The following is a 20250-nucleotide window of genomic DNA, read 5'->3' on the forward strand; positions in this document are numbered from 1 at the left end:
ACGCCGACGCCTGAGACCCCCGTGCAGGAGGTGCCGCCCACCCCTGAGGTGCCGACGCAGGGTGTGCCTCCGAAGCAGGGTGTCCCACCCTCACCCGAAGTGCCCACCCAGCCAACACCTTCGCCATCTACACCGTCAACGCCTGAACTCCCGACGGATGACAGTAACTTGCCGACTCCTACGCCGACTAACCCTGGCAAGCAGGGCCCCCCTCCTCTGATCCCTGGCGTTACCCCCGAAACTCCTGTTCAATTCACGCCTCCTACCCCGGAGAACCCTGGTAAGGGCGTTCCCCCTTCCACTCCGGAGACGCCTGCTGTGACGCCCGCCGTTACCAAGCCACACACCTCGGACTGCGCTTTCTGAGCTAGAGCGATGTCATACATGACCAGTCGGGGTACTGAGATCTGCATTTGATTAGCATTGACGAGTTTTTCGAATCGCACATTTCACCTTGATATTTGAGTTCTTAAATGCATTTACAGTTTCTACGAATATGAAGTTCGCATTTGCAACTACATATACCAAATCTTGATGCACATCGAAGTACTTGTACATTTCGCAGGGAAAGATCTGCTATTCATCGCTATCGGTAACGTATTTTTTTCGTGTATGGATTACACCGATTTCTACTGCGTTTGGTGGATCCACCAGTGCATGATTGCCGGTGTATTTTAATTGAAGTCGAGTCAATCAATAATTTGATTAATTGCAACTAAGAGAAACCAGTTGAGGGCCGTCGATCAGTTAAGGGCCGTCGATCAGTTAAGGGCCGACGCAAAATTTAAAAAATGATATCATCTCGTTTCAAACACCAATCTTGTATTGGGTGAGAGCCTTCCATAACCGACTTCTGATTTTTTTTTATCCAAGGGCTAGGGGGTCCCTAAAATCGTTATTAAACGCGGTGATTTATACTGATACGGCGGAACCTTGCCTCTGACCAGTCGCCTCACATAATTAAGGGTTTTAGTGGCTTAAATAACTCTGCTTTACTCCTAGAAATTCGACGAGGTAGCCAAAATCCGTAACTTTCGAACGGTACCCTACTTGTGTCCGTACGAGCTCTGGTTTCTGATACAAAAATCCGCGTGCCGAATTTTGCCAAATTGGCGGATAACTGGTTGCTTACCTTACACCAATAGGTTCATGAGCCCTCGAAGCTGGTTTTTTTTACCAATGGTTGCAGCCTTATGTTCTAATCACGGCACACTGATATCTTTGTCCAGCCAGACTTGTTCTAAACCGAGCCAGCCAAAAGCATAGATGGCTTCCTGTTAACACACGTTAATGTCGTCTAAACATTATGAGTAGTAAGCACGCGGTAGGAGCTTTCCCGTGTACTGGTGACCTCGCGTTCACTGCAGATTACTTGAAGTATATTTTTACCACATATGAATGGAGAAGATATAAAAATTGCTCATTGATTTTGTGCTATTCGTTCCGATATGTTGCTGTATGCAAACGTATTCTTTTCTTTATCTGGGAGAAGGCATTCAAGCACACAATGATCCAGCAAATGAAAAGATTGATACGAAAAAGTTGATAGAACTGCTCTAGATATCAACGGAGCTGCTCTTGATACTTGGTCAGGAAAGTGAGAATCACGCCGTTCGACCAGCCAAAACCAAACTGCGGCGTGTACTCGCCCCCATCGCCTACACCTCCCAGCTGCTGAGCGTTGTACTTCTCAAACATGAGACCCGTTTTCTGCCAGGCCACAAGGCCAGCCTTGACCCACGTTAGCACGAGACGCTTCGCAAGAGCGCGCGATGTTGCCGTTCCTGCCGTCTGCAAACCTTCAATGATGATATCTTGCAAGGGTGGCCAAGCGTTTGGTGCGTCCCATTGCTGCCCCGTGACGGACGTCGTGGTTTGGAGGCCTCCCTCTTCCACTAGTCCAGATCTTTCCAGAGACGCCACGATTCTCTCCAGTCGAGAAGAATCAGAACCGTCGAAAGCTCCGCCCCACAGCGGAGAGTAGTTTGACAAGGATATCACAGGAGAATGCAGACGAGAGTCCAGTAAATAGTCCTTCCAGCATCCATCCGACTCACTCCACAGTACAGCGGCCATCGCTCTCACGCGAGTCTTCGCGGCGTTCCGAAATCGTGTCGATGCAACATAATTTCCCAATAGCTCGTGGAATTTTGCGAGGTTAAGCTCCACGCGGTGTAGTATAGCATTCAGATCGACTGGAATCACTCGCGAGGTTCGGATCGTAGCCATGGTTGAGTAGTCACCGAACCATCGACTGCTGAAGTCCCAACCACTTTCTGCCCCTGCGATTATCTCGTTGTACAGCGAATTCTTGTCCTCAGTGTCACTTTGGTTGGCGAATACAAGAGACGCCGTGTTAACATCCTCACGATAAGATTCAGGTCGAGGTTCATCAGCATGTGCAACGTATCGGTTGAGCACAAAGGCCTCGCCTGCTGACTGCGAAGAAAATCCGGGGACCTCAACGGCGTGACCGTGAACGCCACGATGCATCCAGAAGTCGTATTCTCGCTCCAGTATGGGCACCGCAGCTCGTAAGTACTGAAGGTCCCACGCGCTCGTGTCATTCGCATCTTCTAGCTTAGCAACTAAGCGCACCATATCTGAGAGCATTGGCGGCTGTGAACGTGTGAGATAGTAGATACGCCCGCCGTTGGGGACAAAGCCAAACTCCGCCACATATTCTAGCAAGTGATTCACCACTCCGCGGGCAGTTTGATGTAGGCCACTGACTAGGAGTCCCTGTACGATCCAGTACGAATCCCAATAGTAGCTCTCACGGAAGCGACCGCCAGGCACAACGAGCACGTTCTCTCCGTTGAATTGGCGCGCTAATACATCACTTGGAGTATCAATAGGAAGAGAATGGAGAAATGAGCTCCTAGACGCTTGATCCGCCGATTCCGACGCAGGGACACGAGCAAGCACCTTCCATAATTTATGCAGCTCCATCGCCCATCCACGCAGAGGTTCGTCCCTGATCTCTTTGATTTTCTGTGGTATTTCTCCCTCCTTGTAGTCTGGTGGGGTGACAGGCACCAGTTCTGCTCCTGGTGGATCAAAGTGTTGGTCTATGAACGCAGCAAGTTGCGTTTTCCACTCTGTTCCCGTTGTCTTGTTAGCGAATGTCACCTTGAGCTCTTGGAATTGAACCAGCACTTCGTCTACCGACGACGTAGCCTTGATGGGCATATCTACAAAGTGTTTACTGTCCGGGAAGAGCTCTTGCATTTGCACCTCATGCAGCAGCTCACCTCGACAGTAAACACGCTGGAGCTGCAGGATCTGCTGCTGTCGGGTGTTGTCGCCCGCATGGCTTGCCGTCTCGGCGGGCATGAGTTCGGGCGTGATGGGGTCTGGAACAGGTCGAATGTATCGTCGGCCCAGAGCCAGAGAGCTCGTTATAGACCAAAACAGCACCAACAAGAGGGGCAAGAACCCCCGACAGCTTCCGTTATGTGAGATCATACCAATCCTCATTGGAGTATCCACAATTAGACGACTGGCAGAGCTTCAGGGGGCGCAACCCGAAATGGCTACGTCGAACGCACCTGGTGGGAGAAGAGCTCTCGTCGAGAATTCCGGGTATTGTTCACACCTGCTGTAAGATAACCACAAATATTCCAAGGCACATGAATGAACGCTTCACATTAACACGCTCAACTAGAAAGACATAAGCGACGCTACGGAAAAGAGAAACTTGGGGGCAGGTTGCGCTGAGGCAGCTCCACACACGATGACTTAGTGGCGAAGGTGCTGCGCGGCCGAGTTGAGGGTGGTGGAGGCCGATGTGCCGGACTTCGTCACGGGGTCCGTGGAGACGGCGCTGGAAACACCCGTCTTCGTGGCTGGATCGGCAGCAGTCGACGTCTGCGCAGCCGTGTTTGGATCGACAGCGCTAGACGTCATCGTTCCCTGGGCGGTGGAAGTAGCGGTCGCGGTTGAAGTCGCCGTGCCGCTCGCCGTGGTTGACGCTCCAGTAGCCGTTGATGGGGAACTCGACGTCAAAGCAGACGGAATGCTGGCCGTCGCGGAGGTGCCAGAATTGGTGGCGGAAGCTTGCTGAGTGCCCGTCGAAGTCGAGACTCCGGTGCTGGCACCAGTGCTTGGCAGTCCACTCGAGATGACAGACGGTGTATCATCGCACGGGATATCCGCGGTGACACCCGACAAGCCAGTACTCGACAGGCCACTTGTCAGGCCGCTTGTGAGTCCGCTAGACACGATCGAAGGAGTGTCGTCGTCACATGGAGCATCTGCGGTGATACCACCGCTTAGTCCACCTGTCAAGCCACCGCCCAACAAACCGCCAGACAGAATTGACGGAGTGTCCTCATCGCATGGAGCGTCGACCGTGCCACCGAGCAAGCTTATGCTCGTGCTGTCGGAATCACAGTCATTGCCCGTGAACAATCCCGTGAGGCAGGCGTCCGAAGACGAGGAGAAGACTGCGATCGAAGCGGCGATCAAGGCGAGTTGGACGGCGTAGCGAGAGAGCATCTTGGTGCTTGAAGTTTTTGGAAAGAGTACCCTCTTTGTTGTAGTTCGCAGGAAGCAAATTGAGAAGTGAGAGACATCAGCAGCGACTCGTCGGCAGTGGCAGCTCGCTGGTCTCGTTGCAAGACTCTTGCAAGAATCTTTGCGGACAGAGCACTTTCAGTCTTCTACGAGCTTTGGCTCTCATGTTTGGTTTGTAGCAATGATGACCAACCTGACCGTATTCTCGCAAGCACGTATGGATACGTGCTTATAAATTTTAGACAGGAGAGACGAGTCTTTGACGTGAACATATTTTCCCTACTACCCAGCTCGGCGACGAGCTTCTTTGCTAAAGCTATTAACTCTCTATGTAGATGCCTTCTAATTGACACGCTCTAAGTGGACACTTTTGCATTGGCACTTTTAATTGGCACACTCGAAGTGGACACTGTTGCATCAAGCAACAGTAAAAATGTCCTGATCAAGCTTATCACAAATATTGTTTATGTGATCTCTACTAGCTTTAAAAGTTACACCTCGAGAATTCCATTAGTAGAATACAGGTTGCTTAGAAGTACAGTCCTAAGCAATTTTGGCAAGAATACAACCATTCTGGCTTTGCTGATTAATTGGTGTAAAACCAATGCCTCTCCCCACATTTCAGTTCTTAGCTGCTTGTTTCCACTGAAGCCTTCCAGCCGCCAGAAGACGCTCTAGCTTGTACGTAAGGCCTCGATGGCTTCTACGCATGCGTTCAGTTTAACTTCTACCTACCCTGTACCTATCCTTCACTAAAAAAAAAATATCGCTCCTATTCTTTCAGTTTCGAGCTCCCGGAACGGCAGCAAGCGGTGGCTCGTTTTGGTAACTATGATCGTGGCCAGCATAATGTGCTTTATGTGTCAATGAGTCTGCTGCTGCTAGAAGCTGTTGAAGTCTAGCATCGCAATCCCTAGCAGCCGATCCATTTAGCGCAGCCATGCGATCAATCTGCACTAGCTGCAACGTTTCAAGTGCATTGTCAACAAATCTTCCTCCATCTCCAAAACTGTCTTGAGCGCTGCTCGTCTCCTTCCGCGATACACAAAGATGTAATCCGCCGTCGTATTGACACATCGGATCATACATTTTGCTCATCATTTTAAGCTGCTCCAACAACTCCTCCAACGTCGGTTGTTCCACAAATTTCATCGTTTTACTTCGCAAAAACTCGCTCGCCTTCATCTCCATCCTCACACACGCCTCCTGTTCAAATCGAGCATCTCCAATCGAAATCAAATCCGTCCGAGTTTTTAATCTCGCAAACACGTCTTGTAACTTCAAATGGCTACACAGCGCCTCAAATGTAGCACATTTCCACTCAAGCTGACTACTCCCAGTACCAATTTGATGATGGTACCAATCTCTAGCCGACACCACCTGGACCCGTTCAATGCCTGCATTTTTACTCTCACATTGGCGCTGATTGTCCAGTAAGAACTGCCGCACTCTAGGCAAAAAATGCTCGGCGCTAGCCACCACCCAAGGCAACGAAGCTGCCGTGACGATGAACACCGGACCGAATCGAGCCGCCAATTGCAGAAGCTCCAGAACTTGGTGCTCTAATAGTTCCAGTCGCTGCCGATCTGATGAAGTCAATGGAGATGGCACTACTTTCTCCTCGAACGTCTCAACCTCCATGGGTGGAACTCCGTCGATGAGTCCATGCGCTACTAGCAATCCTCGAAAATGTAACCATGTTGTAGGACATAGCGTGTCATCCCAGTCCAAGATGGAAATTATTGGTTTCTTAATCATTTCGCGGTGTAGTGAATAATGCGAAGTGGTCGTGAAGAATGTGGGGCTTGGTTGTGGTCTGGACTCTGTGGTGAAGGCTCGAGATAAGTCCAAGTGTGCGTTTCGAGGCGGGATATGTGTTGACGTCCTCATGCTGCAACGGCTAAAATGGCACCTATCGACCAACAATACCTTTTAGCAGAGATGTTGCTCCAATTGGAGCAACCTTAGGACGACATTATAGAAATGCACTTCAACTTGATGGAAAGAGGACGAACCCAACCATGAATTCCTAGATAGATGATGAGAACTTGACATGACTGTGAACAAGTACTTCGAAGTATAAATACCCGCAACGGCATGTTAGCTTCATACAGTATCGACTATTTGGCAAGGGCGCAGTGAGATTTCATACCACATCTTCTCAAAAATTTGCTGTTCGCTCTCGTCATTAAGCGTGAAAATGCACCCAGAACCAGAAGAACAGCGGTGTTGCCAACGCAATGCGGACCGCAAACGATGTCGTCAAAGGATACAGGCTAGACTTGCTACTGTAGCACATCGAGATTCACCTTTCGTCCACAGGGAATCTCGGAAATAGATGGCTACACTTTCGCAGCCATTTCGCTTGGAATTCACTTCATGCTCATGCCCACATTCCGATCCGCTTTAAACGGCGCGTGACCACTGTTTCATTGCTGTGAACGAACCATCAGCAGTGATGCCACCGGCTACCGCTTTTCTTGCAGTATTGGCGTTGCTCCAAGCATCGGAAGCGGCAGTACCCACATACTTGCAAACAGCCTATTGGGAGAATTCCGACTGCTCTGGAACACCATTCTACATCAACATCATCCCTGAAGCCAACTGTGAACAAACCAGTGTCATGTACACTTGCTTGCCCTACATTTTCGACGGTAGTCAGTACTATCGCGCCACCACCTGCGTGGCCGATACACACAAGTGGATCAAAAGCTACAATATGTCACGCTTCTTGGCGATGGAGCAATTTAGCGCGGGCTGTGATGAATACCTCGAAGGAAACGTGCTTCTGGCTAACGACAGCTGCGTCAAGATCATGAACTCAACATCATATCGATCAGGGATCGCCAATGTGGGCAATGACGCCTCGATGAGTCTGAAAATATTTGCTGACAATGCCTGTACTACCGCTGAAGCGATGGAGTTTCTAATTGAAGGTGCCGCGGTGAACAACAACTTGTGCTTTGATGGTCAGTACAAGTTTTACTCGCAGAGTGCAAGCAATGTCAACGGCACCACGAATGCACGTGGAGTAGAAACTCGGATTTTGTATAGTAGCTCCGGAAGTATCGAGGACAGTAACAATTTGACTTCTGCTACTACCATCAGTACTGGCAGTAGCTACACAAGTACGAAGTCTGGTGTGGGCAAAAGTACTTCAATTGTGATCGTGGTGGTCGCTCTGGTAGTCACTGTGGCCGCATGCTGTTTATTCTTCTGGTGCAGACGACGATCTACACGGAAACGACAAGAAGTGAACAGCTCAACCGCTCCATCTGACGTTGGGGGCTTCGTGAACGCAGTGTTAGCCATGGAAATCCCGATGGAAACCCGTCCAACAAACGTTTCCAGTGTCGAGTCCAATCGAGATGGGGGTGAAGGCGAAGAAGAATCGGCTCTGTGGCGTAATGAGGTCATCTTGGGAGCTCGAGTTCCTCGTGAAAAAGTAGTTGCCAAGCGTCTCATTTCTCGAGGAGGATACGGCGAAGTGTACGTTGGCGCATACAATCGACGGCGTGTAGCTCTTAAAATGCTGCTACCAGAGACGCGTAAAAGTAAAGCTCATCGTATCAGTTTTCTTGCTGAGATGAAGCTCATGGCGACGCTGGAACATCCGCGAATTGTTCGTCTTATTGGGATCGCCTGGGACTCGCCCAATGACCTCTGTGGGTTGATCGAGTTCATACCTGGTGGAGATCTGCGAGCTCTGCTGAACAAATATGCAGAGGCTCATCGACCGATCGGGTTCACATACGAAAAGGCTAAGATCGCCTCTCATGTTGCACACGCTCTCACATACCTACATTCATTAATTCCTGCTGTGATTCATCGCGATCTCAAGTCCAAGAACATTTTACTGACTCGCGAACTTGATGCCAAACTCACGGACTTTGGTGTCTCGCGTGAACATGTCGATCGCACTATGACGGCAGGTGTCGGGACTTCACTGTGGATATCACCTGAGGTCATGATGGGCGAACGATACGACGATAAAGCCGATATTTTCTCTCTCGGCGTGGTGCTGTCGGAGCTCAACACGCACGCGATGCCGTACGCTCACGCCAAGCCACGCGACGGCTCTGGCGATCGTTTGCCAGATACAGCTATCTTGCAACTCGTGGCGGGTGGAAAACTACGCGCAGATTTTTCACAAGGCGGGCCCGAGGCGTTGATGCAGCTTGGACTTGCATGCGTTGCATTGGACCCCAAAGATCGTCCAACAGCGCCAGAGGTGCTCTATCGTCTGCAGAAGGCCATGAGAGAGATGACTACCTAGCAGGTTTTTTGTTGCATTTCGTTGTTGTTCGTTAGTTTTTTTTTTTTTGCGTTGGTAATCAACCAAGATTCATGTTTTCCATGCGGCAACTAGCAATCAGGGAACCCGAAAAATATATTTCTTGAAAATATATTTATATTTTTCCTGTAAATTATTTATTTAGGGTACATCTGAATACCCGTTACGAATCTAGCAAGTAGTCGCACACTATTTATTTTCCGTGTCCACGACAACCAACAGGTTTGCTGGTTGGTGTTGAGCCTCTCAGCAAGTTGACAGCTCGTTTCATCGCTCATTCTGCAACCCTTCCAAGCTACCTCATCAACCACGATGTCTGACGCTCTCGTCACTACCCTACGCTCGAGGTCAACCAGAAGTACTGGGACGTCACTACTGTTGATGCATGTATAGATGGATGAAAGTTGCACTAATAATCTACTGTTTTGATGTGCATCTTACAGTTATTTATTTTCCATGATGACATTTACCCCAACGCTATCTATTGACAAGTTTCTTAGAAATAGGTATAAATGATATTGTCGGGTTCCCTGCTAGCAATAGCGACAACAGTTGCTCTGTATTAATTATTGCGGACACCAGAAATCGTGAAGTGATGGCTGTGGCGAACAAGAAAGTGGGTATCCAGTTGCAATCCTCAAAATGTCTGGAAGCACTTCACTTCACCGAGAAATCTGCTAAACACAAGATAAATAACGGCATAGGCATCATGGTTACGTGCGTGTTGGTGATATTAGTGCTTCTGTTGCACCGTGTGAGCAGCTTCACGTACCAGTAAACAGGCTATTGGGAGACCACTGACTGCTCTGGAGCGCCATTCTACATGGACATTTTCCCAGAATTCAACTGCGGACAGCACAACATTACCTACAATTGCTCGCCGTACACTTTCAACAGCACGGAATACTGCCGCACCGTTATTTGCGTCGAAGACACGGACCAAAATCTGCTACAAGACGACAGATTTCGTCATGATGGAACAGTTTGAACCGTCAACCGACTGCGAGGAATACTCTGAAGGCAGAGTATTCCTGGCCAACGACAGCTGCATCAAGATGATCAACTCGACGTCGTATCAGTTAGTGTGTACAAGAACGACTCGCTAAGTTTGAGGATGTTGAGTGATCCTTAACGGCAGGGAAAACATTGTCCATTAACAGCAGCACAGTGGCGAGACAATCATGCTACAAGGACATGTACAAGTTCTTCACGGAAAAAAAGAAACACATCGAACAGCGGCTTCAGTACTGGGGAAAGTGAGAGCGCAAGCGACAGTCAGGGATCTACAACAGGATCCAGTCCGGAAAGCTCAAGTGGGTCGGACGCTGCAGTGATAGGAGGGGAGGCATCAGATGCGGGACTCGAGATGGGTATCATTATCATGATTGTCGTTGTTGGTGTTGTTTTCGTTCTAGGCTTCGGCTAGTTCATTTTCAGGTTGAGACGTCGATCTGCGGTGGGGAAGCAAGAATCCACAGGCGCGACGCTCTCGGTCGAGGCGAATGACGGTGATTTTGTCAATTTTGCCGAAGGTACATTACCAAAACTGCAGATGAAATGACTACGGGGAGATGGATCGACATTGTGGCGTGACGAGGCGATTTTAGGAGCTCGTGTCCCGCGTGAAAAGGTAGTGGTACAGCAGCTCATTAGTCGTGGAGGATATGGCGAAGTGTACTTGGGATATTCAACGGATAGCAAGTTGCAGTCAAAATGTTGACTCCTGAGGCTAGGAAGAGCGAGACACATCGGATCACTTTCTAAACGGAGGTCAAGCTTATGGCCGTGCTCGAGCACCCGAGGATCGTACAACTCGTCGGAGTGGCCTGGGATTCACCCAATGATCTCTGTGCATTAATGGAGTTTATGGATGGCGGAAATCTGCGAGCACTCCTGAATCATTACGCCAGAGAACATCGACCGATCGGCTTCATGTACGAAAAAGTCAAGATTGCGTTGCATGTCGCCCATGCACTGACGTATCTTCACTCGCTTGATCCAACCGTGGTTCACCGTGATCTTAAGTCAAAGAATATTTATTGAATCATAAATTAAACGCGAAGTTGACAGACTTTGGCGTCTCTAGGGAGCGTGCTGATCGAACAATGACAGCAGCAGTGGGGACCTCCCTCTGGATGGCACCCGAAGATATGATGGGGCAGGGCTACGACGACAAAGCCGACATCTTTTCGTTCGGCATAGTTCTCTTGCCGTCCTCCCACGCCAAATCTCGTAATGGATCTGGAGGCCGCATGCCCGATACTGCTATCCTCCAACTCGTAGCTGCCGGGAAACTTCGCGCCGACTTCTCTCAAGGTGACTCACACTCACTCACGCAACTTGGGCTTCTCTGTGTCTCTATAGACCCAAAATTACGGTCAGAAGTACTCAATCATTTACAGACGGCCTTGAAGAACATATCCAGCAGCTAAAAATAAAGTGTAGCCATCATTTGCACACGTCGCAGATCGTACCTATCGGAGTAATCCGTACACAACGTTTCATTCGACTGCAGCAAGAATGAGTACAGGCGATGTCATCTACAAGTCGCTCCTCATTCTACTATCTAACCCGAACATTGTAAACGTTATAGGCACAACTACTCCACCTGCGGCCAAGTCTCAGGCGAAGAAAACGTACAAGCGTCCGCAGTGCAAACACGAGGGCTGCACGAACCAGGTCAAGTCTAGAGGGTTGTGCAAAAGCCACGGAGGAGGCATCCGATGCAAAGTCGAAGGTTGTGACCGATCTGCAACGAAAGGAGGGCACTGCTACACTCACGGAGGTAAAGCTTGCTCGGTGGAAGGCTGTGAGAAGAGTGCGCAGAGGAAGGGGCTGTGTTATGCTCATGGTGGCAAACCGGCGGATGCCAAGCGGTGCTCTGTGTCGGGCTGTCTGATGGTCGCTCGAACCAAGATTTTGTGTAGAGCTCATGGCGGTGGGGCTCCGCTGTGTGTCGTGGAAGGTTGTGAGAAAGTGGCAGAGCCGGGAGGTCGTTGCGGTACCCATGGTGGAGGTAAGCGGTGTAAGATTGAAGGCTGCACGAAGAGACGGGTGACCAAGGGGCTGTGCTACGATCATGGCGGCGGCAGGCATTGCAGTCTTGAATGGTGTAATAAGCACGCTGATAAAAGCGGATTTTGTGCTGCGCATAAGAAGGAGAAGCAGCAAATGAAGCGGGTAAAGCGACGCGAGGCGAATTTAATTGAATGGGGGGTCGAAAGTGAAAGCAACGAGATCGTCGCCAGCTGTGCTACCTCGCTTACTGGGCACACAAATGCTGATGGAGCCTCAACAGCTTCTACAATGGGGACTGAGAAGGATAGTACGACGAGGGCAATTATCTCGGTGCAGCAGCATACCCGGACGTCTCGACATAATTTACATAGTTAAAAAAGAAAAAATAAAAATGCAAAGCATGCATTCCAAAAACAATTCCATAAATTTTAATTCAATTTAGAAATATTCAGTACGTAATCTAGTTTTTTTAGGCGTGTACGAATCCGTACGAATCATGCCACCCAAGACTGACTCGCTCTTCCGCTGGATCGAGGAACGCGAACGCGAGCACCACGATTCCTCCATCTCCTCCTGGGGCCGTGTTCTCGACGCTGGCACCGGTCACCACTCGCTCTCGTGGCTGCTACATGGCGCTAGCTCCTCTCTCATCAAGGAGGTAGTCGCTGTGACGGGGGAGAAGCCTCTTGCCAACGATCTCTCAACCGAATTTGACCCCAGCAAGACACCGCATGCGACTCCCTTGACAGTTCATGCTGGCAACTGGCAAAACGCCAATTTCCTGTCTAACGAGAAGCCGTTCGACGTTATTATCGCTGGTACAGTGAAAAATCGATTATGTGTTGGTCTTTTTTGAAATCTCTCACGTAAGTTTACATTTTCCGCGTGCAGACTACCTGGTTGGAGCTATCGAGGGCTTTGCGCCGTACTACCAAGATCAAATATGCGGTAGACTGGAGAAGCTGCTCGCTGTTGGGGGACGGATCTACTTGGTAGGACTGCAGCCGTTGAGCGAATCTCAAGCTCCAGTGGGCTCAATTGATGCAGATGTAGAGGCAGGCAAGTTGATTCAAGAGGTGGCTCGCACCCGTGACGCGTGTCTCCTACTTGCGGGTCGTCGCTGCTACCGCGAGTACCCGATTGATTGGTCGCAGCGCCAGCTCGAGAAGGTGGGGCTGGAGGTGACCAACAGTATACGTCTTACCAATGTGTATGGACGGTCGGCGATCACTCGTCAACTGGAGGTTGGCAGGCGTCATATTCCACTGCTTAAGGACTCGGTGCTTGCTAACAACATGCACCAAGCTCTCGACCGCGTGGACGAACGTCTAGAAAAGGAATTTGGTTCTGGCGCTCTTCCCAAGGAGGAGCAGCGCAGGATACGCTTCGGATTCGACTACGTTATCGCTGCTCGCAAGCCCGCTCAAGCTTAAGATGGAGAAGCAGCTCAGTCTTGTTGAAGTGAATAAATCAATTTTGTCCAATCAGAAGATCGGAATCGTAATTTGACCCATTTCAGACTTTGAATTGCACGTAGTGATGTCGGCGTACGAGAAAACGCTGATCCCGCCGCTCAACTTCTCTATGGTGGCGTCGGGCGTTTACCGCTCAGGTTTCCCTAACCGAAAGAACCACGCCTTCCTCCAGCAGCTCGGGCTCAAGTCCGTGTTGTACGTACACACTCAAGTTGTTTTTCACCATTAAAATTATCCCTCAAACGCTGCTGCAGATATCTGTGCCACCAGGGACACCAACCAGAAAACGTGGCTTTCTTCAAGGAGAATAATATCGAAGTCTTCCAGTGCCCCATCGACGGCAACAAGGTGCGCTTATTAAGGGGTTTTAGAAATATAATCCAGTTGATGGGGACCTGATCTTTGACAACAGGAGCCCTTCATCAGCATTAACCCGGACGCCATGGCTGATGCGTTGCGCCACCTCCTCGGTATACTTGCCTTTGGTAAATGTTATGTACGGCCACGTGTTTTTAATTGATGTTGTTACCTGCTTGCAGACGTAAGAAACCACCCAATCTTAGTGCACTGTACGAAAGGAACGGTGAGTGGCATGCCAATGCTTCCCTCAACTAATTAAATTGACTCATTGGTAGGACTCCATCGCTGTTTATTTGTTCAGCACCGTACAGGTTGCGTGATTGGGTGCATGCGCAAGATGGAGAACTGGTCGCTGACTTCTATCATCGACGAGTACTGCCGCTTCGCTGGTCCTCGCATGCGTCTGCTGGATCAGCAATTCATCGAGTTTTTCACGCCCACAATTCAGTACGATGAAAGACAGAAGCCAAAGTGGCTTTCCTCTAGCGTTTAAGCGCACAAAGAGATACAAAACCAACCCAATAAATACAGCCACTACATCTTGAAAGCTTGCACCGAATGGCTTTCCTGTATTTAACGTCTGACCTCTCTGCATCGGCTTCCGCATGGACAACTCGAGCCATTCGCTATAGATTCTCTCCATCCTGCAAGTGTGTTTTGTAGTTTTTCGTGTCATTTCTTTCAGTGCAACATATCACGTTCCCCTTGGCTCCCATAGCTTACGCAGAAGCCTTGGACTTGTAAGCCGAACCGTCCGAGAACTTGTCCACCCACTCCTGGTTCTTAAGCGGAGCACCAGGCCACGACTTCTGGAAGTGGTCCTCCGGTTTGAAGCTAGACGGATCCTCAATGCGCTCCACGATCTTGTGCTTGAACTTGCGAATCAGACCCTGCACGGGCCAGGCAGCGGCATCACCCAGGGCGCAAATAGTGTGGCCCTCGATCTGGCGGGAGATCTCCTCCAGCATAGGGATCTCCTCGAGGTCAGCGTCTCCCGTTTCCATGCGAGTCAACACCTTCTCCATCCAGCCCGTACCTTCACGGCAGGGCGTGCACTGACCGCAACTCTCGTGCGTGTAGAAGTGCGAGTACCGACGGATAGCGCCCACCATGTCCACGCTCTTGTCAAAAATGGTAACAGCGGCCGTACCCAGACCGGAGCCACCACGCTGCTTCAGATCGTCGTAGTCCATCATAATGTCCTGGCACAGTTCCTCGTCCAGTACGGGCACGGAAGAACCGCCAGGGATACACGCCTGCAGGTTGTCCCATCCGCCACGGACGCCACCGCAGTGACGCTCAATCAGGTCACGGAGAGGAATACTCATCTCTTCCTCCACAGTGCACGGGTTGTTGACGTGTCCAGAGATACAGAAAAGCTTCGTACCGTGATTGTTCTTGCGTCCCAGGCTAGCAAACCACGAGCCACCACGACGCAGGATGGTAGGGGACACAGCCACAGTCTCTACGTTCGTCACCGTCGTGGGGCAACCGTACAGACCCGTGTTGGCCGGGAATGGCGGTTTAAGGCGGGGCTTTCCCTGGCGGCCCTCAAGACTCTCGAGCAGACCAGTCTCCTCACCGCAAATGTAGGCACCGGCACCACGGTGCAGGTACACGTCGAAGTCGTATCCTGATCCGCAGGCGTTGCGACCGAGGAATCCACGCTGGTAGGCCTCGTGGATGGCCTCCTGGAGGATCAGAGCTTCGTTGAAGAACTCACCGCGGATGTAGATGTAGGCGGCACGAGCGCGCATAGCGAAACCGGCAATGAGGCATCCCTCCACGAGCTTGTGCGGATCCTTACGCATGATCTCGCGATCCTTGCACGTACCGGGTTCACTTTCATCGGCGTTGACGACCAGGAAGGACGGGCGACCGTCCGTCTGCTTGGGCATGAAGGACCACTTAAGACCAGACGGGAAACCGGCACCACCACGGCCACGCAGACCTGAGTCCTTGATCTCCTGCACGATCCAGTCCGGTCCCATACATAGCAGGTCCTTGGTACGGTACCAATCTCCGCGACGCAGGGCGCCGTCCACACGCCAGGTGTCCTCGCCGTACACGTTAGTGAAGATGCGGTCCTCGTCCTTGAGGCCGCCGTACACGCGGGCCATAGCGGGCTCCTCCGCCTGTCATTGATAAATATGTGGGTTAGTCAACGGGTTTGTATTGTAAAATATAAAATAAAATGTGGGTGCAACACGTACGGCATTGGCCACAGCGGCGCTGGTGCGGAATCCACGTGCAGCTACAATGTCAAAAGCAAGAAAGGATAAGTTAGTGTGGGTAGGTAGATGCTAAGTATGGTGCTAGGCGCGGCGACCTTGGGAAAGCGTCTTCTGGGCCACGCGAGCGACGCTCTTCATGGTGACTCGATGCTCCAAACTCACGCTGGCCGCACACACGACGTTTGTCCGGATTGGACCCCCAGAACGCCTGGCTTCCCCCTGCGCTCTGGGCCGTACAAATGCGATCCGATTTGACGGGTACAAGAAATGTGTGGACTACATACCTAAAGAAAATCGAAATTGTGCTGTACACGACAGAAACTTCAACATGTCGACGAAAATGATGCGCGGGTGAGGCGGCCGCAATTTCGCCACGCGCTGTATAATTAGAAGCGCATGATGATGAAAGATGAATCCATCCATTGAGCCCACTTTGGGCACCGCATTTGCTATGCCCGTCGATGCAGCCAGCGTTCTACATCAACGAAACCCCCGCGAGAGAATCGCCTCAGCATTTTTTTTGGCATTGATGTTTGCTGCTCTATATAGGTCCCTATACTTAGAGGTTTTAAATCTGGTCGTTGCCGTGAGCACCTTCCCACCTGCGGCTGATGTGGAACTAGTCCAGAGATCCATGCACGCTCCGGTCTTGGCAACGACCGCTCCTTCATTCTCGAATCTGCTCGCTCGTAGAAACTCCAGGTCTTTGTATCGCAATGAAGTCTGCTGCGATCGTGTCAGCGGTGCTGCTAATCGCCGGTGTTACCGCGGATACCACGTCGACCACATACCCAGGACGCTGTGAGACGACTAAAGACTGCTCAACCTACGGCTCCAACTACGCCTGTGTATCAGTCGATACGAGCGTTGCCGGATTAGAGCAGCTGAGCATGTGCATCCCAGGCTCACAAGTGTGCAGCGGCCGCATTGCCGGGCTCTGTCCGACTTTCACTTCCTGGCCGTCCAAGTATCGCGTCATTCAGCCGATCTGCGCCTTTGTAGAGGTCGATAACTGCGACCAGCAGTTCAACGTGACGGTGACGAGTAGCGCTGGCAGCAATGGCACTGTAGACGATAACAACGACGTCACCATCAGCAGCAGCAGCGGCAATGGCACGGGCACGGTGCAGTGCTACCAGCGCAACTTCACTGTCAACGACGAATACGTCGTAGTGAACGGTATTTATCAATGCCTTGATAAGGCCAAGTACGTCGCCAACAATGGTGGCTACATCAAGAACATCACTGACACAGTAGTGGAGCAGTGTGGGTGGAACACGACAAGCCAGACGCTTTGCAGCGGCCACGGCACTTGCTCACCGCTCGTGGACTTCGCTCAGGACTATGAGTGCAAGTGCAACGCTGGCTACAACTCGTCCGACTACTGCAACGCTATCACGTCCAACGAATGCAGCAGCGTCTCGCAGTGCGGAACGGAGGGAACGTGCGACTTCGATGAAGGCACCTCTAATGGTGAGTGCATGTGTTCGGCAGGAGCCAAGGGCAATCAGTGCACGCAGTGTGATGCTTCGGCAAGTTCTGATGTTGTATGCAGCGGACACGGCACATGCGGCTCAGACGGAGTATGCACGTGTTCTTCGGACTACAACGGCACCTTCTGCAGCGACTCGACTGGAACCACAGGCTCCTCCACTTCTCCGTCAGCAGCGACGTCTGTGAAGGTGGCAATTAGCACCATCATTGCAACTCTGCTAATGGCAGCTTTTGCCTAGAAATTCTTACATGGACGACAATGCATTGAAATGAATTGCTTTACCTGATCACTACACTTTGGTTGCTACCCAAAACGGGTACAGCACCTGGTGGTTGGTGCTTCGTTCCTACTTTATTTTGCCTACTATTTCGCCATCTTTCATCAACCGCTGGTCGCTTCGAAGCAATAATTGGCAGCAGCTTGCACGTCACCTTTGTTCTTCTGCAATGCCTCGACTGCCAGCTCGCGAGAGAAGCCCATGTCGAGTAATTGCTGCACTCGTTTAGACTTGCGGAATCGAATTACCAGCGGGCGAGTCTGAGCCTTAATCATCTTCAGTGCTCGATCCACCTGGTAGTGTTGAAGTGGATGTCCGTTGGCCTGCAGAATGGTGTCGAAGAGACCGATTTGGCCGCACTTTTCGGCGCCAAACATGCCGCCCTTGGCTCCGCGAGGGAAGCTGGTCACACACAACTCGTTGTCTATCTTCTCTAGGTACATCCCAAGAAGTAGAGCCTCGCCGAAGCGCACGTCGTACTCGTCCTCGCCCAAAGGAGAATTCATGGAGATGGAGCGAGGACACATGGCGATAGCAGCAGATACAGGTGTGATGTTTTGTGTAATTGAGTCACGAAGACTCAGCTCCTCCAGTTCGATGTCAGGGTTGGTCTCCAGCTCTGTTACTGTGTGTGTTCCTCGTCCGCTCGAGAGTGTTGCTTGCTCTTCATCAACACTGTGAAGCTCTGCGTCATCCTGTCGTCTCAGCGATGGCCGCTCAATATCAGGAGATTCCTCCTGGATGGGCGGAGGCATCAACTCACCTTGCTGCGAGCCGACAGACAAGCTTTTCGGTCGATCCACATTAAGTGAGCCATCATTAACAAAGATGCCCACAGATGAGTCCTTGCGTTGATCTGGTAGTTCGTAGAACAGCAGAACGGGCTGAAATCGGCCCTTCAGACACTCCGAGACCACGTTGCTCCAGGATCCCATCTCAAGCACCCGCGAGTCGTCGAACAGTAACCACATTTTGTGCGCTGTACTGTAAAATAGAGCCACGTAGTGACGTCCATAGTAGCAGACGAAGCCTCGCAAGCGGTATGTCGTACGTAGACCACCGTTCTTGAATCGGATGACCGGTCCAGCGGCGTCGAAGCACTTGGCCAGATCCAAGCGGTCGTCGATATTCTCCAGCACTCCCTGCACCTGTTCCTTAGTCGCGTTCTGCGTGGCCCAGAGAATCGACACTGCGAATACCATGGGGAAGCGGTGGATCACTCGCTCCTTTCCAAGCTTTCCTCCACAGCCTTTTTGCTCACATTTAGACGCCACATCGGCTTCCTGAGCTGTGAGTCGACGGAACATCTGCTCGGTAGATTCATACTTGCACGCATACAAGTCGCTCGCGTAGGTTGAGTACACGAGGTTAGAGTACAGATCCCACGGTGAGCTGTGGTTGCAAGTACCGCACACATATCTGTCATAAATCTGGTGTGAGAACACCAAATGTGGAATGCTGTTGTCATCGAAGACAGCTTGTGGTTTCTCCTCATACGTGTCAGCGCTGACAAGTCTGACCAGCGACTTTACCATTATCGTTGTCTTGTGTGTTTCTTCGATCTGTGTTGCTTCTGTCTGCTGATGCATCAGATTCAACAGAGCCAGTAGAGTCTCTTCGGCGTCGTACATCGCTCCTTCCTGGAAGTTCTTGTCAGCTGCGTATAGCACACTCAATCCCTTACGAATAGCGCGAGAGTGCAGCACTCCACTGGACGTGTCGTCATACTCCGTCATCATCGATTTCAGTGCTCGAAGCACATTGGATTCCACGGTACGAGATTCATCCTTCACCTCTACATGCAGCAAGAAATGCCGCATAGATGTCAAATGCCAGAAGCTCTGGATGACCACGTTCAAGAAGCAATTATTCTCTCCTGAAGCATTCAATAAACCACGATGCACCGACGCGCCTTTCACCCACAGATTGGCTTCCTTCTTGTCATTACTGAACAACGTGGTCGCGTCCGAGGGCGAGTCGGAGCTCTGGTCGCTTCCTCCAAGCGAAGCCAGCGACGTCGTGTTAGGCGGCCATTCTTCCTCGTCATGACTCGTCAGAACTCGCAAATGATGGATCCAGTCACTAGCCGCTGTAGCGGTAGGGCCGTCAATCTCTAGCACCTTGTCTGCATGGTCGTCCACCTGCTTGACACTCACGAGGAAGGCGAAGCGGCGGCCATCCCAGGGCGCCACACCCAGTACCTTGTAGCTGCGTAGTGGCTTGACCAGCCCGGACTGCAGATCGCCAGTGCTGGGCTGGAACTTGAAAGTGCTGAGCAGCAGCGTGTCCCGCGTTAGAATACAGTAGCGCATGTGTCTCGGTCGCACGTTGACCATACTGCGCGTCTTGAGGTTGAGCCAACCGCGGTGCACCACCTCCCCGAAGGCGGATTTGAGGGGTCCATTGTCGCTGGACAGCGGCGTGGGCTCCAACGCCGTGGGCTGCATGACCGACAGCTTCATGATCGACACCAAGCGTCACATGCAACACAAGACAAAAGGGACACAACGTCAGGGACGCGGAAAATAAGGAATAAGGTGGCAGTGCCGGATACGTTACCGTGAAGGGAGAGGGCGAGG

At 51.2% G+C, this 20250-nt stretch overlaps 12 protein-coding genes across 13 annotated transcripts in view; 7 read left to right on the forward strand and 5 right to left on the reverse strand.

Moving 5' to 3' along the window:
* PPTG_18611 (hypothetical protein) overlaps nt 1-366 on the forward strand; it is a gene marked incomplete at both ends in the record, with an annotated part of 3155 nt that extends 2789 nt beyond the window's left edge. The window contains one exon of the mRNA XM_008916643.1: nt 101-366. Within this exon, the coding sequence (XP_008914891.1) occupies nt 101-366 (266 nt within the window). The remainder of the gene's footprint in view (nt 1-100) is intronic.
* A 1033-nt stretch (nt 367-1399) lies between these two features.
* On the reverse strand, nt 1400-3710 carry PPTG_18612 (hypothetical protein). The gene is made up of 2 exons (XM_008916644.1): nt 3688-3710; nt 1400-3601 (listed from the first exon to the last, which is right to left on the reverse strand). Exon 2 carries the CDS (start codon nt 3478-3480, stop codon nt 1564-1566), a length of 1917 nt encoding a protein of 638 aa, XP_008914892.1. The 5' UTR covers nt 3481-3601; nt 3688-3710; the 3' UTR covers nt 1400-1563.
* On the reverse strand, nt 3601-4684 carry PPTG_18613 (hypothetical protein). The gene has a single exon (XM_008916645.1). It carries the CDS (start codon nt 4498-4500, stop codon nt 3742-3744), a length of 759 nt encoding a protein of 252 aa, XP_008914893.1. The 5' UTR covers nt 4501-4684; the 3' UTR covers nt 3601-3741.
* A 389-nt stretch (nt 4685-5073) lies between these two features.
* Nucleotides 5074-6440, reverse strand: PPTG_18614 (hypothetical protein). The gene has a single exon (XM_008916646.1). The coding sequence runs from the start codon at nt 6406-6408 to the stop codon at nt 5299-5301; it is 1110 nt and encodes a 369-aa protein (XP_008914894.1). The 5' UTR covers nt 6409-6440; the 3' UTR covers nt 5074-5298.
* A 536-nt stretch (nt 6441-6976) lies between these two features.
* PPTG_18615 (TKL protein kinase) lies at nt 6977-8896 on the forward strand (the record flags this gene model as incomplete). The annotated part of the gene is made up of 1 exon (XM_008916647.1): nt 6977-8896. One exon carries the CDS (start codon nt 6977-6979, stop codon nt 8792-8794), a length of 1818 nt encoding a protein of 605 aa, XP_008914895.1. The 3' UTR covers nt 8795-8896.
* Nucleotides 8897-9407: 511 nt separating this feature from the next.
* On the forward strand, nt 9408-9590 carry PPTG_24373 (hypothetical protein; the record flags this gene model as incomplete). Its single annotated transcript, XM_008916686.1, has 1 exon — nt 9408-9590. One exon carries the CDS (start codon nt 9408-9410, stop codon nt 9588-9590), a length of 183 nt encoding a protein of 60 aa, XP_008914934.1.
* A 1469-nt stretch (nt 9591-11059) lies between these two features.
* On the forward strand, nt 11060-12251 carry PPTG_18616. Of its 2 annotated transcripts, XM_008916648.1 has the most exons (2): nt 11060-11336; nt 11406-12251. In XM_008916648.1, the coding sequence occupies exons 1-2, from the start codon at nt 11333-11335 to the stop codon at nt 12203-12205; spliced, it is 804 nt and encodes a 267-aa protein (XP_008914896.1). In that variant the 5' UTR covers nt 11060-11332; the 3' UTR covers nt 12206-12251. The 2 variants fall into 2 exon arrangements, with proteins under 2 accessions (XP_008914896.1, XP_008914897.1); XM_008916649.1 differs by having other exon boundaries at nt 11060-12251.
* A 75-nt stretch (nt 12252-12326) lies between these two features.
* PPTG_18617 (hypothetical protein) lies at nt 12327-13263 on the forward strand (the record flags this gene model as incomplete). The annotated part of the gene is made up of 2 exons (XM_008916650.1): nt 12327-12648; nt 12722-13263. The coding sequence occupies 2 exons, from the start codon at nt 12327-12329 to the stop codon at nt 13261-13263; spliced, it is 864 nt and encodes a 287-aa protein (XP_008914898.1).
* Nucleotides 13264-13369: 106 nt separating this feature from the next.
* On the forward strand, nt 13370-14158 carry PPTG_18618 (hypothetical protein; the record flags this gene model as incomplete). Its single annotated transcript, XM_008916651.1, has 5 exons — nt 13370-13500; nt 13560-13653; nt 13718-13775; nt 13845-13888; nt 13967-14158. The coding sequence occupies 5 exons, from the start codon at nt 13370-13372 to the stop codon at nt 14156-14158; spliced, it is 519 nt and encodes a 172-aa protein (XP_008914899.1).
* On the reverse strand, nt 13891-16156 carry PPTG_18619 (NADH dehydrogenase [ubiquinone] flavoprotein 1, mitochondrial). The gene is made up of 3 exons (XM_008916652.1): nt 15995-16156; nt 15879-15919; nt 13891-15800 (listed from the first exon to the last, which is right to left on the reverse strand). Exons 1-3 carry the CDS (start codon nt 16035-16037, stop codon nt 14385-14387), a joined length of 1500 nt encoding a protein of 499 aa, XP_008914900.1. The 5' UTR covers nt 16038-16156; the 3' UTR covers nt 13891-14384.
* Nucleotides 16157-16615: 459 nt separating this feature from the next.
* Nucleotides 16616-17755, forward strand: PPTG_18620 (hypothetical protein; the record flags this gene model as incomplete). The annotated part of the gene is made up of 1 exon (XM_008916653.1): nt 16616-17755. One exon carries the CDS (start codon nt 16616-16618, stop codon nt 17630-17632), a length of 1017 nt encoding a protein of 338 aa, XP_008914901.1. The 3' UTR covers nt 17633-17755.
* Nucleotides 17756-17775: 20 nt separating this feature from the next.
* Nucleotides 17776-20118, reverse strand: PPTG_18621 (hypothetical protein; the record flags this gene model as incomplete). Its single annotated transcript, XM_008916654.1, has 1 exon — nt 17776-20118. One exon carries the CDS (start codon nt 20116-20118, stop codon nt 17776-17778), a length of 2343 nt encoding a protein of 780 aa, XP_008914902.1.
* Between the last annotated feature and the right edge of the window lie 132 nt (nt 20119-20250).

This window comes from Phytophthora parasitica (assembly GCF_000247585.1).
Source record: "Phytophthora parasitica INRA-310 unplaced genomic scaffold supercont2.87, whole genome shotgun sequence".
Classification (NCBI taxonomy): domain Eukaryota; phylum Oomycota; class Peronosporomycetes; order Peronosporales; family Peronosporaceae; genus Phytophthora; species Phytophthora nicotianae.